We start from the raw sequence: 19,144 nt of genomic DNA, 5'->3' as shown, positions 1-19,144 counted from the left end.
TCCTCCTCAAAGAGGAGCAGGAAAGTACTAAGAGGCTGAAGAGGAACTCTAAGGAACATCACAAGGAGACAACTCCCTTAACTTCAGACCTCATCTCCTCAAAGAGGAGGAGGAAAGACAGCAGCACAGAGAAGGTAAGTATGAAGAGGCTGAAGAAGGACTTTGAGGAGTGTCACAAGGAGTCGGCTAACTTCAGACCTTAGCTCCTCCTCAGAGAGGAGCAGGAAAGTATGATGAGGCTGAAGAGGAACTCTAAGGAACATCACAAGGAGTCAGCCCCCTTAACTTCAGACCTCAGCTCCTCCAAAAAGAGGAGCAGGAAAGACAGCAGCACAGAGAAGGTAAGTATGAAGAGGCTGAAGAGGAACTCTAAGGAACATCGCAAGGAGTCGGCTAACTTCAGACCTTAGCTCAGTCTCTCCTTCACACACACACACACACACACACACACACACACACACACACACACACACACACACACACACACACACACACACACACACGCTCGTTCTTGTTCTTTGATGAGATACCTGTAACAGATCAGTGAACTGTTCATGATGACGTGTCAGACAGTTTTTCTCTAAAGGTGCAGATGAACCAGAGGACTGTAAGTCAACACTTAATGACAACTTGAACAAAAGTCTCTGCATGTCTGAGCGTCACTCAGCTGTCGTTCAAAGATTGTTTTATTGACTCTGTTGCATCTGTCTTTGTTCACACTGCATCAACTTCCCCACAAGAGGAGACGACCTGGAGGACCGAGATTTCCATGACGACAGAGAGGATCTGGACCAGATGAGAAGGATGGAGGACAGCAGGACCAGCTGGAGAGCGGTGGTCACCTTTCATTCAGTGCGCTCAGTAAGAAATCCCCTCACTCAGGTTTCAAGAGCAGCAGCAGTGACATAAAGTTAACTTCATGTCTGCATTTTATTTATTCTAGGAACCTTCCTGAATGATATTCCTTTGTTTTTATGGCTGCCAACGATGCAAATGTTGTCTGTTTGTGTCCTGACGTGTTTTCCTGTTTCAGAGGGTGGGACGAGCCCGCCGCCTACCCTCCACCCGGACCCCCAGACGCCACCCTCTTCAGCCACCAGCCATGACGATGAGGAGCGCCCAGCCCGACCAGCACAGAGGACGTTGTTACCGTCTGCGTCTTCTGTGCTGGTGAGTTTTGGACGCTCCTCACACGCGACTCACACACACAGGAAGTTGTCACCGCCTCTTCGCGTCGATGCTCAAACATCAAGATGTTCAAGATTCAGTGTTTGATGTCTTAACTAAATGAAATAATGTGAAATTTATGATTTAGTGACTTTTGACTCTCATTTGTCTCAAAGACATTTCTGTTAAGTGAAACTTTGAACTGTGTGATTTTTAATGTTTTGGTAAATGGACAATAAATATCATGTCAATGATACATTTTTAAGTCATTATTCCTGTTAATAGGCATTATTTTATACATGTTTCTGCCTTCACTCCCATTGTTTGACTGGTTTGGTGTTTTTAGGTGAAAAACAGAAAAATATCTCAAAAAGGACACATTGCTTCAGTCCACGTAAATGAGTAAAATAGATTTTAAAAGAATTTATCAATCATTGTTTACAATGATTAATAATGGACAATAAATCTAATACTAATATTGAAGCATATATCATGTTGGACACAATGTATGTTGGCTGTTGTTAATCTTGACAAGGTGTGCATGAAACTGTGATGACGCGTCTTCTTTGAAGGCTTGCCATTGGCTGATTCAGTGCTTGAGGAAGGGCAGCGTGGGCAGACATGTTTGTAGTCCTCATCTGTCAGCACTGCAGGCAGCACTTAAGGATCGTTCTTCAGGTGCCTCTTTTTACTAAGTTCACTAACTTTTTTGTCAAACAGGGGATTGCATTCAAAAGCTTGAAATGTACAGTGAAGAGGAAAGTTCGACACTTCCTTTACCTTGAATCAGGGAGATTTTTGGCTCCATGCTGCAGCTCCTCTGCACGGCCACATGAGGTCACTGTGAGTCACTGCGTGGAGACCAATCAGCTGGGAGACACGTCTATTTTTGTCCCTGTTCCATACTACTTGTGTACAGTATGTACTATACTACCTGTCACAGTGTTCTGTTTTTGGCAGTTTACAAAAAAAAAAAAAAAGTGACACATGGAAAACCTGCTGAGAATTTGTGTGCAGTCCATCTGGATCAGTTTCTACTCAGGTATGTCCAATAAAAACAGCGTGTGCCCGGCCAGAGCAGTAGGACCTTTGAGTTTAAGATATTAAAACTGTCCAGAATCTGAATTATGTCATCAGGAGTGGGTCTGACACTGTCAGCCTAAACATCCCACAGAGTGAAGAGGTGGCATGGCCTTTAGCTCGCTGCGACAACCACCTACTTTGGCTATAAATAACATGACATTCATTTCTCAATGTAAGGAACTACAGTTGTGACAAAAACCTGTCGCTGCCCTGAACTCTTTAACACTGAGCAGACCAGAAACGGGTGAACCACAAACGCAACACGGCCCATTTTTCAAGGCTGCACTGTATTATTTATTTACAAGAAAATACATCTTCATTTCTCAACATAAAGTGACCTTAGCACATGATTTCTGAACAGATGACCTTTATGCTGATGTACTTCTCTTGGTTCTAAGGTTAAAGAATACAGATTCCTACACATGCACGATGAGATCCCAATAAAGGAAGTCTGGGCTACTGCTCCAGGGATTGAAAATATAAAATAGTTACATGTACGGGTGTTTTGATTGCAAACTCTTTAAAGTAGTAACTACAAAGTGTAGTAATCACTGGCTTTGTGGGACAATCGCTGATTCTGAGGTCCAGGACAGTCAAATGAACGCCTCAAAAACATCCTCAATCAGTCAGAAACCAATCGTACTACACATTTCCTGTATCATTCTGTCATTGAGGACATGGTCATAAATCTTCATTCGACTGTCCTTCACCACTCAAATAACATGACAATTCAAGCTGAAACGCCTCCTTTCCCATTGTCCCAGTTCACACACGTGTACAGCAAATCCAAATTTTAAACACCTCGACGCAGCTCTAATAAAACTATGTTACATGCACTATGAACACAATTATAAAACGATCAGTTATCAAACAAAAGGGGAAACTCTTCCGACCTGACCACATGTATTCATTGTCAACCTTCAGAGATGCTTTATCATACATAATGGATACATTCGATCTCTTACTTACAAAAGGGGTGATAGAAGGTGATTCTCTGTATCAAAGTTTTGTTAGTAAGGATGTCATTACAGTATACAGCAGGGTCATCCAACGAGCGAGGCTGCTCAACAGGTTTCCTGTCGGGATAAGAAATGATGAGGTTACGCCTGGCCACTTGGGGGCAGCAAAAACAACCTAAACGTAACGCTAACGTCCATTCATGTTGAAGCAGCAAAGTGGGCGAACAGTGGCCTTTTTCCGTTCATTTAGAGCCGTGTAAGTCTTCTTCTCAGCTGTTCTGCTTGAGAGTGAACCAACATAGGAGAGCTGCAGACCAGAAAAGCAAAACATTGATTTTGAACGTCGCTGCAAAGCTCAATTGAGCTGAGGGGAACTGCGGGTTGAGTGAGTTGTCACTATGATCAATATCAGTGACCCCTCTTCACATTTGTACATCATCCATAATTAATATAGGAATATTGGTTACAGCCACTTTAAAGATATCGATAAGGAAGAAAAATGTGGTCGCCCCTGTGTAATCTGAAGGGGCCAGCATGCTGCCACAGGACCCTTTGTCATGTTCCCATTATGTACCATATAAACGTAGGAACATGGGCACCTGCTTCAGCCCAACACAAACATTAGCAGCGGTAGAGTTTGGCCTCCGTTTCATAGTGGAATCGGACAACTCGTAAAAGGACGCCTCATCATTTATTATCCCCCCCTCCTCAAGATGAAATAACAGTACTTCTGACTCTTTAACTATTCAAGCTCCAGTCATGCCTGTGAATTCCAGGCACCGTCTGCTCTTGAGCTGACCTCATGTTCCAGTGTCACTCAGCAGGCTCTGTGTCATTCAGCGGCTCTTCTGGCCTCCTGTCGACAGAGTCGGACTGACGGCACCGCTTATTTCAGGTCAGACGCTCCAGTGCAGACTGCTGTCGAAGAGGCTTGCCATGCCGTTCTCAAGCCTTACAGTAACGCCTTTGATTTGACGCACGTACCGAATGAAAGCAAGTATTTTTGTGCAGTCCAGGTGAGTATATGACCAGGCCGCACAGAGCATTGCAGTTATTATTCCTTTAGATATTAAAGGAATGCAGCCACATTTCAATTTTGAATTACTTTTCATCCCCAGTCACATTTTTCTTTTTTTTGTGGGGGGGGTTTGTCCTTCTGTGACCGAGCAGCCTTCACCCTGAGCAGAGCAGGGCTGCATCCAAATGGCCTTAAGTTCTTTGCTTCAACTGTACACTAAAAGCCAAAAGGGGAGGTTTTAAAGACCCTGGATGCGGGCCCAGCTCGGTCTGACAAAAGGCCTGAGGGAGCCGAGACGAGGACACTCTACAATTTACATGACAAATGAGAAGACGCAGGTGTCGCCGTGCACCTCCTGTGACATCACTTCTTTCTTTGCAGATAATAATAAGACGACGTGTTAGTGTGAAATATAGCCGAGCGCCGCTTGTTTGCATCTGCTGCTGATGTGACTGATTGTCCGTTCTCTGCAACAACAGACATGGCGACGGGATCACCGAGCAGAGGCGTAGCAACGAAATAGTGGTATTCTAACCAGTGAGATGACCTGATGTCGCGCTGCTCCACGCACACAAGCTTCAAGGTGACATGCATGCAGCGTGAGAAGAACATTTAGGAGACCAGGGTTGGTCGTGGCATCTGGACCACTCATACAAATACAGACAGATTTCACCATATGCCAGATTCTACTGGTTCTGTAATCAGTCAGGGGGTGTGGGTGAACGTTACAGAGGAAACATTGAATTAAAGGTCAACAAAGGAATCTTTTGTCACACAGCACTGTTAATTCATATTGCTCAGTGGGCTTTAGGCCCAGTTGAATGCATGAATTTGCAAAAATATATCTATATGTGCCTATGGTGAAATCTGAAAGACTATAAATGAATGGCACCAACATCCGCACCTTCTCCACCCATGTGCCCTCTTTCTGCAGGGCGCAGTAAGCACACACACACACACACCACAAAAGCAACACATTGTAAAAGCAGCCGCAACCAAAGCTGAGCACCACCACAGGAGAACACGGCGCTTCCGACTTTTCTCAGGAGAACGAAAAGATGTGAACGTAACAAAACGCCGATTTCACAGTATCACAACTTCAGATAACGGGTAACAAACACGGAGGCTAAACGAGGAAAAACATTTTGTTTTGTTCCTGCGTGTAGCCAAAATGTATATCAGCCACAAATCAACCAAGAAGCTGAAGAGAGCCGACATCTGTGATCTATGAACAAGCCTGACCTCCAAATTTGTAATATTAGCCCTATTATATGATCCATAAATGAAGTATAACCCAATAAGGCCTCATATATTCTAATAATAATGAATTAAAATATATAAGCGCATGTATTCATGACATTAAAAGATAACCAGCTTCCACTTGAGGAAGGTGACAAATAGAGATTATTCCTGACATCAACATCATTCATATGAAGCCTCTATTGATTACATTAGCGTCGTGGATTAGCTCGCTGTCATGTAGTCCCAGCAGGCATCTGACACACAGCAGACACACAGGCCTCAACAGCTGGCTCCAGTGTGTATGTACATCTTACAGTTACTGGCTGCTCATAGACAGACCAGAATATCAGGTCGGCTTCCTCTTGGCCCTCTTCCTTTGCAGCTAGCCTGTTGCGCTCATTGTATTTGTTCAATGCGCCGGACAGCTATAGTTTTGGAGTCAGACCTGCATCACTAATCGCTCTAATAATAGACTGGCTTCTTTGACAGCGACGTGTCTGCAGCCGAGCCGCTATCAGCAGGCCCGCATCAACCTAACGAGGGCCACGATGAGGTACGAGGAAGGGGATTGTACCGCGGCGAGATGAAAGTCAAAATCAAACAAAGGCATATTGTGACATTTTGAAAAATAGTCTCTTGTCACCTCTCGAAGCCAAGAGGTCCCATGAAGTTCAGTAAAAACTAAAATCTACTGTGAAATCACCCAGTGTGCGGGGTGTAGAATACTGCTTTGGACATTATTTAGTGGTTCTATATTAAAAGTTTTCCAGCTTAAAATGCAGCTATTTCACTGTGGGTGACCACGACAAACAGCAGCAGCCCACTAAAAGCAGGGTAAAGTGCTACAAAACAAACGAATGACGTCCCGTGAATTTGGATTTCGCCACTTCGCACGGCGGCAAACTGACCGTGACAACGATGTGCGCTAAAAGCAAACATTTTTCAAATCTATGCAGTCGATGAGCGTAAAAGGGGGGGGGGGTAATACTTGGATCCTCTTCGCTCGCCCCGTCCGCCTGACTGGTTGGAGCAGGGATTAAAAGAGGAGGGGGAAAAGAGAGATGAAAGACTTGCTGGCATTAAGAGCTCTCCTGCTTTAAATCTAAACAAGCAAAAAAAGAATCTAAGCCTGAAAAAACTAACAACCCCCTTCGGACTTCTTTTCCTTTCATAGCCTCCTCGTCTCCCACACTCTCCGCTTTTTCCCCCTCGTCTCGTCTCCCCTCGGGGCCCCTTCCCCCGCCTCCCCGCCCCCTTTCTCTCTCTCACTCCTCGGCTGTTTTGAGGACAGAGTCGTCTCCCAGGATCTTGCAGAGCTCGTTGAGGCGATGCTGCATCTCGGGTATGCCGGCCAGCTGGGCTTCCAGCCGCTGCTTCTCCTCGGTGAGGGAGAGGCGCGTCGCCGTGTCCAGCTGCTCGAAGCGCCAGCCGCCCTCCCCGTCGAACTGCAGCAGGTGGGTGTGGTACTTCCTGGAGGCGGAGAGGAGGAAGAGTGGCGCATACAGTGAATTTCCAACTTTAGGTCAAGGATTTCAAGGCGATTTCCTGAAGGATGTGTCTTACCACAGGGAGGGTCTGTGCGTGATGGACAGCAGAGAGATGCCGGCATCCTTCGCAGCCTGGAAAATCTTTCCCTCCACGTCGATGCTCACAGCGCTGGTACACTCATCCAAGAGAGCATACTTAGGCCTGAGACACACACAGGGGGCATTGTGGGTAAGGAATGATAAAACACCAACCCTGCTCAACTACTACCTCCCGAGCACGTTGGCTTGTTAATGCACATACTGTACCTCAAGCGGCCCCTCCTAAATGACTGGGAGAGCACTTAACTTTTACTTTTGATACTAAATACAAAACATAGACGAGAGGACTGCGGACCAATCACAACAGGCCATTGTACGTCGGCTGCAAATGCATTTCCTTGAGACTAGGAGAACCTGGAGAATAATGTAGCTCCAGACGGGAGGTAGAGCTCTATCGCCTTGAAATGAAAGGCGCCGCTCCCTCTCTCTTGTTAAAAGTCAATCTAGCTCACCCATTGGTCAATCTCTCTCTCTCCCTGCACTCATTTTAAACAAATAATGATCCAGCCAGCTCATCCAAACGAGGCAGACTGGCCTCAGTGTAACGGCTGGCATCAACGATGCTGCTTCTCCTTACTTGTGGTAGAACATGCGAGCCATGCCCATCCTCTGCTTCTCGCCTCCTGACAGCACGTCCTTCCAGTCCAGCTCGGCGTCCCAGCCTGGACGCAGAAGAAGACGTCACATACGCTTGAAAACACTTGCTACCGAGATGTTGGTAAGATGAGGTGTTCTATGTCACATTATCATTACAGAAAATCCTTTGCCGGCATGCTGCACGCATGTCCACATCCATGACTGATGACCCGTGACCACGTATGCGCGAGCTCATTTGCATATACGATTGAGACCTTTCCCAACATTTTCACAGTGCAGCCATTCATAAATTAAAACCTCTTGCAGCTCTAAGCTGTGTACAGTAGTTGGATCACAACAATAGGGCCTGTTTATTTGGCAGTGGGGGGGTGGTGGTGACTGCCAATTAGCCGCAGACTCAAGTTTAGGCAATACAAGTAATACCCGAGCGCATAAGACCTGCAGACAAATGTAATCTGCTTGATTTGAAAACAGCAGCAGAAATGGCAGCGCAGTTACAATTTGCAGTGCACATTCTGCAAACGTTTGAATGGTTTGAGAGTCAACATCTGGAACATTTAATGCTAAAAGATGACTTCAAGCTGCTTTTGCGGCCTAACAAATCCATTCCCACTGTTAATGGTGTTCGTCCAGTTTGACTCTCATTTGCTGTCGTAGCTAGCGGTGACTTTGTTAAGTGTTTGGTCGTTATTTTGTACAGCGGGTCGTTACTTTGGCTGATGATTATTTTGTATGTTTTGTCTACATGACGGTTATTTTGTCTGGTTTGTTCGGTGCGTACTTGTCTATTTTTGAAGTGGGCTGTCAGAAAGTGCTGCCTGAGCTAATTTGCGTGTTTTCTAAAGTCTTCAATCTATTTCCCCGTCAAACACTGTCCTACCTCCTTCTCTAGTGACAATGTGGTTGAGGTTGACTATTTCCAAGATGGCGTCAAGGTCCTTGTCACTGACTCCTCTGGCAGCCATGTCCTCCACTGAGTCCGGGTAGATCACCTGGTCCCGCAATGAACCCATGGACATGTACGGCCTGCAGAAACACACACACACCTCATCTACTGAGTGCTTCTTTGTTCATCCCTCATTTGTGCTAAAGGAAAAGACCGTGCTAATAAAGGGTGTGTGTGCACAAAGAGGTACATCTTTTACACACTTAGAGAACAAATGCTGAGAGGACACCCATTGTGCTTCTCTTGTTTCTATTGTACACAGTGTGTTGGGTTCTGTTACAGCTGCCAGGTGGCTGTCTCATCCTATGTATGAAATATTCACCGCTCTGCAGGGGGGAGTCAGCTGAGGCTGCAGCTGGAAGCAGCTCTGGGTAAGATTACATTTGATGGTTTGTCTTCACTGGTCTCAGTTCAGTTGAAGGACTACGGTTCTGCTGCTACCTTTATGAGGAATCAATTGATCATCTTAGCCTACAACTTTATCACATCACACTTTAGCCCCTTAACTAGTATTAATAAGTGGATTCTTTTACGAGGCTAATCCCACTGTGACCTGACAATGTGCCACGTGACCGATATCTATGTAACGTAATCATTACCTTGCTATCTTGCTAACGCTAGCTACCTAAAGTTCAAACAGGCTTCAGATCGCTAAAGCAACTGAACCAAACATGCTAACCAATTTAACGTTATTCAACCTTAATCTTAAATCCACAGCAGGATCATGTAAATGACATTATTTAGAGTTTCAGTCATTTAAGTTGTGATGTCATCCAAGCGCCATGTGCTACCATGTGACCCGTGGGTGCGTGCACTATGTCATCGAGAGCAGCCTGTTCAAAATACTGAGCGGTGTGGGGACACATGGTGCGCTCAGTCACGCTGATGATACACAGTTTACCAGCAAACGGCTGCAGCACCAGCGGAGCTTTAATAAAGAAATCATTGTAATTGAAAGTGTTTCAAGCCTTGCCTGGGTGGTAAATATTTCACTGCGGCCAGAGCTCTGGTTTCTCTGTCAGTCTCACACACAGGTCCTATTACAATGGATTAGATTACTGGTAGGGTTCACTGGCACAATGATCAGACTCCAAAGTTGTTTCAGTACAACTCACTGCTGTCGGATGTCCGAATAAGTCATGTGTGAAAGTGCGTGTTTGTGTGTGTACCTCTGAGGGATGTAGAACATATGTTGAGGAGAGGGTTTATGCAGCCGGCCGCCGTAGACGGGCCACAAGCCGCTGAGGATCCTGAATAGAGAGCTTTTTCCACAGCCATTGGGCCCAGTGATCAATAGGTGCATGCTCTCTTCTACCTGAAATGGAAAGAGAATGTAATAATCCACCTTAATCTGAGTCAGTCCTCAGTATAATTACTGAACGTCATTAAGGTATGAAGCCCTGGAGAGGTGGGAGGCGTCAGTGGGTGTGCAGCTTTTGACAGGCAGCTTTGAGCATGGAGCATCACACACAAGAGGTCAGTCAACAGAGGAAGAGCCGAAAAACTCCTCCACAGAGATCCAAACTTTTTAACAGAACACACTGCGTTTTAGGTGGTAAGTATTCTTGTGAATAATCTGGACCGACATTTGTCAGGAGAACGGTCCAGTAAATGATTCAATGCCATAATTCTTTGAATCCAAAATGTTACATATTACCTTAATATACCTATAATTCATTATCAGAGTTACATCAAGCCAGGTGTCAACGTGCCAAAACAAAGTTAGTGAGTATACTAGTACCGCCTGTCTGTGCTTGATAAGTAAGAGGCACTCATTGAGAAGCAGAGTGTACTGACCTCAAACCAGCCTCCACAACTAGACCTCGATGCAGTCTCGACTAAGGTCTGTTAGCGCAAGAGCTCGAGAGCAACACTATTGAATAACCCAGCTAAAATGATGACATCATTTTACTCTTTTGTCATGACTGATCTACAATACTAAGGACCTCAGTATCGTCTCCAGCTCATTACAGCGGCCACACGTTGACACCCAAAGGATGCATCTGTTCCCTAATGAGGAGGAGGCAAAGGATTCTTCATAAATACTACATAATTAACACCACATAGAGCAGAAAACCCCAGGGGAGTCAACATTCGAAAGGGAGCACCTCGAAGCTTCTATTGAGGTTTTTTAATGAAGCTCTGCCTGTCTGTCGACTCTCATATTACTACATACTCATATTTTATGACTGAAAAATGTTTAAAAAGAGGAACGTTATGAATGAAGCTGCAAACTGTTTGGTACGGCCCTAAATTAATGAGACATAATAAGTGGAGTTTGGCGCTGGAATAGAGATTAAATGACCATTTTGGTGCTTTTTCACATACTAGGCCACTCAAAGAAGGGTGACACAATGGAAGCAAACAGAGCAGAGCTGCCTCACCTTGAAGTTCAGGGAAGACACAACAACGTCCCCGTTCGGCGTAATAATTGGGACACTCTCACACACGATGCCGTTGTCCACATCTATCACATCACCTGAAGAGGAAATAAAGACAGACAGGCAGGCAGAAGAAAAACTGTCAGTGTATGGGAGCAAAAATTGAGGATTAGACTCAAGTATGGATATGGATGGGATAATACCTACATAGCAGGAATTATGGGGTTAAAGATGAAAAAAAACCCTCTTTACGACTTTACTTAGTCAGCAGTGCTTTCATTCATTCAGTCTGGGGTTAAATGGATGTTTACAAAAGGATAATTCTGACCTTTGACCTTGAGGCTGCTGATCGCTCGTAATGTCATGCTGGCGATCTAGGAATTAATTCTGCTTATATAAGTTGCTCCACATCTGGGTTGTGGATAAATGCATGAAATTTGGGCAGAAAGTATGTCTTAAAAGTGCAACAAAAGGCCGAAATAGAGAGGCAACTGCGTCTGGCCCATCAGGCTGGGTACCACCTGTTTTGCATGTTAATACAGATGGAGGTGTGGGTGTGTGTGCACAGAAGAGCAAGCCCACCCTTTATCTCCAGTGGTCCATCTATATGCATCTCAGGCTTGCTCTTCTGCTCTGCTCCTGTTGTGGTTGATAGAGAAGAGCGTTTGTAAATCCCCTTCTGGACGTCCTCAAACACAACGAACATGTTGTGGACCCGTGCAGTGTAGCCTGCCAGCTCTGTGACCTGTCCCAACAAACACACAGGGGTCAAAGGTCAGTGTCAGTAAAGTCAGAGAAATGTTAGTGTGACAGGAGAGAAGTTCAGATCCTGACACAGGTCACGATCAGGGCCGTGCGCTGATAAAACTCTGACTGCGTGTGTGTGTGTGTGTGTGTGTGTGTGTGTGTGGACATGTATTCCTCACATTGTGGGGACAAAATCTGTTTACACAGTCAAACTGTGGGGACTCACCATCTTTATGGGGACAGAAAAGTCCCTTTAACGTAAATCATTCAATTTTAGGTTGAGGACTGGGGTTAAGGTTAGGTTTTAGGTTAAGGTTAGGTGTAAATTAGGGTAAGGCAAGTCGTGGTTATAGTTATGGTTTGGGTAAGTGTCCAGGAAATTAATGTAATGTCCCCAAAAATGATAGAAACACAATGTGTGTATGTTTAAGTTGTGATTGTCAATCAGTGGTAGCTCTGCAGTTACCATGCGGTATGTGGAGAAATTGTAGAGGAATTCATTTGAAAAATAGTAATTACAAAGTGACTAAAAAATACATTCACATATTGAGTCACCTGTGACACCTGAACAGTACGTTAGCAAGCAAGTAGAGAGGTTTAAACAGTTAGCTTTGAGTGATGACGAAATGCTGGAAACAGATAGCAAAAATTATTGGATAAATGGTTGAAATAATTGTCTAGAAGTAATTTAAGAATGAAAATAGTTAGCTAAGAGTGATGTAAAATGATTGGAATAGCTAAATAGTGGAAATAGTTAGCTAACCGTAATGAAAAACGGTTGAAATAGTTAGCTAAATGTAATGAAAAGTAGTTGAAATAGTTAGCTGAAAGTAATGAAAATGGTTGAAATAGCTTGCTTAACATAATGGATAAATGGCTGAAAAGCTCATGCTAGCTAAGCGTGAACATTTAATTAGTTAGTTAAAATTAACAGACACGTAAAAGACAGGTAAATGGTTGAAACTGATAGTTAAAATAACAGACACAAAAATATAGATTGCAGAAACTGGAAATTGTTAAAAAAATACTGGATAAGTAGTTAAAATAACTAAAATAATGGATAAACATAATTTTAAAAAGTTGCCATTACAGTGTGTAAATGTGAGTGCAACGACGTGTATCAGTGTTTCTGTGTTTCTCTATATGGAACTAACACCAAAGTCACAAAGTAGTTTGAACAAAAGCAATTCTAATGATTTTAACAGCACAAACTGATGTAAACACAGGATAAAGACAAAAAGCATGCGAGTATATCAGAAAAAAGAGCTAAGCAAATATCTTTTGAAGCAGACGGAGGGTACTCTGCATTAACATGTAATGCACCCTTAAGGACAAATGAGGATAAAACCGAGAGAAAAATCACCCTGTTGCTTTGGCTTTAGCGATGCACCCTGCAGCGAGGCAACACCGGCTGCTGACACAGCTTGATTATATTAAACAACAAACACCAATTCTAGGAAGTCATGGACATCATGTGGGGCTTGAGAGACAGCGAGCTCAAAGAAGAAAGAAACCAAAACACAGATGAAATACGTCTAAAGAGGCAAGGACAGGTCTAAAGAGTGGAGGACTGATTGTGCTTCTCATGTGTTTAAAGAGCTTTGCAATAGTTTTAAATGTGACAAAAGCCTCTTTGAATTCAAAAAGGTTGAATTTGTAATAAATCAGACACACATGTAGAGATCTGTATTTTTTTCTCAGCATGGATCTGTGCTGAACGGAGGAGCCCAATGGACTGCATCTCCCAGCCAGCACTGATGAGGAGACAGGAAGTAGTGATGTAACTTTGATTTGCGAGAGCTGTGCAGCAGTCGGTGGTCAGAGCTAGCTTGACTTTTAGCTCATCCTTCTCCTCAAAGTGTTTCTTAACGCGTTCAGTCACAGCAGGTCTTGAAGGCATAGCGTACTCCAGCTCGAGGCACTGAACCAGCTCTTTGAGTCCCTCGCCCTCCACCACACTGATCTGTAGCATTACAGTCCCAATCATTCAGCACACCAACTGGGGCATGGCCTCGGACCAGCGTTCATCACACAGCCGCCCCCCCACCGCCTAGCAGGGCCATGATCTTTGGCTCTGAGCCTTCCTCTGGGACACGGAAGCTGGGTGCTTGTTCCAAATGTGGTACGGTGTGGGGCGAGTACCACGACTAAACTGAGGAGTCACATCGCACAATTCACTATTGACTTTGTTGCCTTTCTGGAGGAAATGTTCCCACAACAAGCTGCTTACTACGCTTCATTTTCCTATCTCATATGGTTTTCACGCTGCACTTAGCCCCAGGCTAAGAGAGCTATTAGCCCCAGGCTAAGCAAATCCATTGGTGGAGTGTGTCCGTGTGTATGCAAATGAACCTATAGACCGACATGTGTAACCAGCCAAAAATATTCTCAGTGGTTAACCGTCAACATCGCCATCCCTACTCTGTTATACTTCACTTCATTGTCCAAATACAGAGTAAAGCAATGTGAACAGGTGTGTCGTGGTGTGGTTCAAGTGCCTTTTCTGTATATTAGAAGTAGAGCCATGATATTTCAGGCCGATCCATATGATCATGGTCCTCCTCCATTTGTCTGAGAGAGAGAGGTTAAGTGAGAAAGAGGTGCAGAAGTGCAGGCTCAAAGATCAACAGATGGAGGATTATTCACAGCTAGGCTAAACCCTGAGGGAAGGAGCTCTGGACACACACACACACACACACACACACGCACACACACACACACACACACACACACACACACACACACACACACACACACACACACACACACACACACACATTCACACACACACACACACACCGGGATGCACTGCCGGCTGACCTACAGTGGCGTGAGAGTGGCAGTAGATTCAATCTTGAGGAATTAATGCCTATAAAAGGTTTCTCTGATCAGTTTTTCTTTCCATGATTCGATCTAACGCAGTCTAAGACATATCAGAGCGCCAGCTTCAGTCAGATGCGCTGTCAAATCATAAAATCTGCAACCAGCTCGAACGCAACGGCTAAGCATCGTGCCATTTTGCAAAAATGTTTCCCGCTGCTTCCATCCAAACTGACACAAACAGCCTTTGCTACGTAAGCGAGGAGGCAAAGAACAACAATGATGGAAAGACTGTGCAAGATTTCTCCATGAATATTTGATTTTCACACCCGCGTTGCAGTTGCTTGGGCTGAAAACACTAGAATTCTGATTGACAGCTTAAACAATGATAAAGGAAACAACAAAAACAACCACAGGAAGCAAACAGGCAGAGCTGGGTTGAACAGGAGTCTAAAAGATGAGTAACAAACTAACACAAGCTGTGACATGTCATCGGGCCATCTGACCACTCACACTGTACAATGTCATATCAAACAGACACAGTGTTCGGAGGTGTGAGTGGGAGATGCTGCCTGTGGAATGTTCCTGGTAAATTGCACACACGCTCGCACACCTCTTGGCCTTGCATGCAGGGGCTTGCTGCAGCACATCTAAGAACACTGTACACAACACGGGCCACAACTCACAGCCTCCAGGGAAGTGTTCTGAGCCAGAGACGCGCAATAAAACAGAAAAAAATGATTCATGTCGAGCTGGCTCGTGTTTTCTAACACTGCATGGCGGTTTGAGCCTGAGTATTTGTAAAATGTGTTTGCACTCTGGTGTCGGTAAAGTGGAATAATGGGAAGTTTTGGAGAAGCAGTGACTCAGACAACCTTCAAAAGAGCTGCAATTCCTCCACTTCACCACCAGCGTGCTGTGCAAGTTCAGCTGACCCTGGCTCAAGTGCTACTAAGGGAAACACTGAATAGCCTGAAAGACGACGTCCCAAAACATGAGTGCGCGTATGATCCGAAGTAGACGAGAATAAACCAGCTGTGCTGCAATACAGCTTCGCCACAAATGTGCTGCAGGCAAATCCTCTTATGGACTTCAAAATGCAGCTCGAGAGGGAGAATGCATGAATGGGTCTTTCTATTTTTTTCCTTTTTTTGTTTGATTAAAATGCAACGAGAGATCAGGGATTTGGCCCTTAATGAACAAGGCCTTTCATTCAGCGATTTCTTTCTTCAGTACTCAAATAAACTCCTGTGCATGCATGGTGAGCTTCACACTGGGGAGAGTGGAGAGTGAGATGGATGTACTGTACAGCGTGAATCTGTCCGTCATTCAGTCGGTCTGGGCATTTACCCGCCCGTCTGGTGGACCACTTGTCCATTCAAACCAAGGCCAGAAATGACCCCATACATCTGTCTGTCAAACTGGAGAAAGTAATTTTTGTATTATTTTATGTGATTATGACAGTGCAAAGGCACAGGCACTCAATGAAATCAAAGGGATAAGCTACTTATATGCTTCAATGAGAACATCTCATCCCATATGAACTTCATTTGAGCTGAAACTGACTCTCAAACCCACCACTCCCAGCAAGTAAGGTTGTACGAAACATGTCACACTCCCAGATTTTGTCTGATCAAGAGTCCACAGCTGAATGGTGTTCAGTTCAAAATGACCTAAAGCGGCAATTGCTCATTGAAGAAGCAGGGAGCAGTGAATACTTGACATTTCTGCTTGAAAAATGACTTCAAATTGTTTCCCACTGTAAAAGAAACAGTTTTTTGCAACAGCTACATTCAAAGATGGGGTAATGGTCAACAATGATTCAAATCTGTTCATGGTTTTGGTGAATATCACGGGCGATGCAGTGTTCGTTTTGCAGCCTACATCTGTAAATCAAGTGCATTTGCGCTGACTAAACTTTATTTTTTCATGACGTTTGCATTCGTCAGCATTTCCTGTAAGAATGCAAGTCTTTCACACGCTGCCTTCACTTCAGCATGTCCTCACCTCCTTGTAGGAGGACATGATCCTCTCGATGGCGTCGGCTCCTGAGGCCAACAGGTTCCGGGCGGTGGTGAAGGCCTCCGTCCTCTCGCTCACCATCACCTGCGTCTGCCCGTCTGCTGTTTCTAGAGGGCGGAAAGTGAGACAAGACAGGGGAGAGAGAGAGCGAGGCAGCTGATTTAAGACACTCTGATAGTACCGACATGTTTATGTAAGCAACAAAACTGTTATATGACTGACAGTCAGCTTCTCTGTCCTGTGCGCCTACTCACAACCCACCGTCACACATGCACCTGCGAGCATTAGAATACAACGGAAATGAGTATTTAAATAACAGCAGTGGTGCTAGAGCATTAGCACGGGAGTAGTGCAAGCGGCAACAAAGGGACTCAGTAACAGGTTTATTTTGAATGCAACTGAAATGTCACCAGGGACGTGTGGGAGGAAGCTACTGCTCTCACACGTGCTCATCAGCCTCTGCTTGAGGAGGAAGCAGTCAGCTGCAGGTACGGGGATGCTTATGATCCTTGTGTGCACAACACACCAGATCAGACGCAGCCACACAAACTGAAGTTCATTGGGATGACAATGAGAAAGAGCGCCCATACCCTACGACGTTTAATTGGGAGTTTTTGAGCAGAAGAGGTTCGAGGCGTCCTTACCGTTGTCGGCGAAGCCCGTGGCCGTGATGATGGGCACAGCCACCATGACCAGCCCGCTGCTGCTCCACACATACTTCATGAGAAACTGCTCGATCATGATGTACCAGAGGCGCTTGGACAGGATCAGATTCATCTGGTCCGCCAGAGCCCGGTAGCACTTCTGCAGCTGACGCATCTCCACCTGCAGTGGACAGTATATCACAATGCATAACACCATCATCACTTCCTGTGTCTCTGCGGTGGAGCATTGACTGGAGTCACTGTCATCAGCAGCTGGCCTGTTCGTGTGCGGTGTCCAATCTGATTACACTGATATATGCATGTATAACACATTATGAACTTTATTACTGGATGTGGTTAGCCAGGCTAATCTAACATATGGATAACTGGATTTTACCTGTGGAATGGTTGAAATGGAGGGAAGAGAAAATGAAATTAAGTGTTGACATGTACATATTTTACACGTGAAACACATCTATTCATCATCTATTAATGGAGAATAGTGATGAACTTTTGTGGTTTTATTGTCAACTGATCACTATTTAGTAACCACCTCATTATTCCCTGTAATATTGCTGCATGGCTGCCACAATTATGCCCCCTCTGCTCTGCATATGCCCTCATCCAGGCCTGCATACCTTGTGCCCCCTGTAGAAAGCGATTTCCTCTGCGTTTGCAATGATCCTGGAGTGCATATAGCGGAGGTAGCCTTTCCTATGAGCCTCCTCGGCTACCAGCTTGCCAAATTTGGGCGAGCAGGCCCGCAGGACCTTCGCCGTGGCAAAGACCACCAGCCCGGCCAGCAGGGTCGGCCCGGAGGCGTTGGCCCCCCTGGACCTCGCGGTCTGTATCAGTGTGTAGGAGGTCAGCATCACGTCCAGTATGGGCTTGGTGAGGTTTGAATAGAGGTGGGCCACCGACTGGGAAAACATCATAACATCCTCAGTGAGAGACTGGTCCGGGTTGGCGAGCCTCCCGTCCATGTTGCTGACTTTGTAGTAGGTCTGATCGGTGAAGTAGGTCCGGTACGCATGGTTCACCAGCCGGGTGCGGAAGGCCAGAGCCAGTTTGCACTCCAGGTACCGGATGGCGCTGTTGACGAACGTGGCCGGAATGGCAATGAGGAGCCATTTGATCAGCTGGATAATGAAGCGCTTGGGTTTCTTCTCCACGATCGTTTTGACGATCTTGCCGTCCAAGCTGGCCACGTAAATAGACAGAAACGTCCTGGATATGAGCGCCACCGAGTGCAAGGAGAGCAAACCGAGCTCTTTGGACACGAGCTTGGGGAAGAGGATTTTACCAAGTTCGAGGATCTGCTTGAAAAATTCTGCATTTACTCCCGGTGATGCCTTCTTGTGATCAGCTTCGATCTGTGTTTTGACCAAACAAGTGGAGCCGTTTTCCGACTTTGAAACCCGACGATTATTCCGATCTTTCTTTTTGCTGAGCTGCCTGTAGATGATGGGGTACAGTGTTTTGACACCGTAAGCAGCCGCCGCAAGAAACACGGCTCGCTTCGCCGCAGTCGTGCGGTCCCATCTCACTTTGGACGCCGCATCGAGGATGTTGGACATCTTTCAAACGTTAGTCGTCTCTGCTGACAATCCTTGCAACACCCATCCCCCAGACACGACTCACCACGTCGGTATAAAAAAAGAGAGAAGGGCTTCTGACGGTTGGATTGATGTGAAGCGAGCCCGATACATGTACAGCTACATCCTTATCTTTTTTGTACCAATGTCAAGTAAGACAAACCACATTCATTCAATTTCCGGCTACAGTTGTCAAAATAAAAACTCAAGGTTCAACTTCCTCCACATCACAGGGATAAATATAAACCGCGCCGGCAAATTTGTGCTTTTATTTTTTAAGATTAATACGCCTAACTTCCTAGCTTATTGTGTATGTTTCTGCTTTCCGCTAACTTGA

General features: G+C 45.2%; 1 protein-coding gene across 1 annotated transcript; it reads right to left on the bottom strand.

Moving 5' to 3' along the window:
* Positions 1–4,332: 4,332 nt before the first annotated feature.
* On the bottom strand, positions 4,333–18,789 carry LOC139350916 (ATP-binding cassette sub-family D member 2). The gene is made up of 10 exons (XM_070992589.1): positions 17,851–18,789; positions 17,213–17,393; positions 16,554–16,675; positions 11,562–11,724; positions 10,983–11,077; positions 9,768–9,913; positions 8,533–8,678; positions 7,633–7,717; positions 7,033–7,158; positions 4,333–6,939 (listed from the first exon to the last, which is right to left on the bottom strand). The coding sequence occupies exons 1-10, from the start codon at positions 18,787–18,789 to the stop codon at positions 6,735–6,737; spliced, it is 2,208 nt and encodes a 735-aa protein (XP_070848690.1). The 3' UTR covers positions 4,333–6,734.
* Between the last annotated feature and the right edge of the window lie 355 nt (positions 18,790–19,144).

The sequence above is a fragment of the Chaetodon trifascialis genome, chromosome 22, assembly GCF_039877785.1.
Source record: "Chaetodon trifascialis isolate fChaTrf1 chromosome 22, fChaTrf1.hap1, whole genome shotgun sequence".
In the NCBI taxonomy this organism is placed as follows: domain Eukaryota; kingdom Metazoa; phylum Chordata; class Actinopteri; order Chaetodontiformes; family Chaetodontidae; genus Chaetodon; species Chaetodon trifascialis.
Note: the sequence above shows the minus strand (reverse complement) of the source record. Positions and strands in the feature narration are given on the sequence as shown.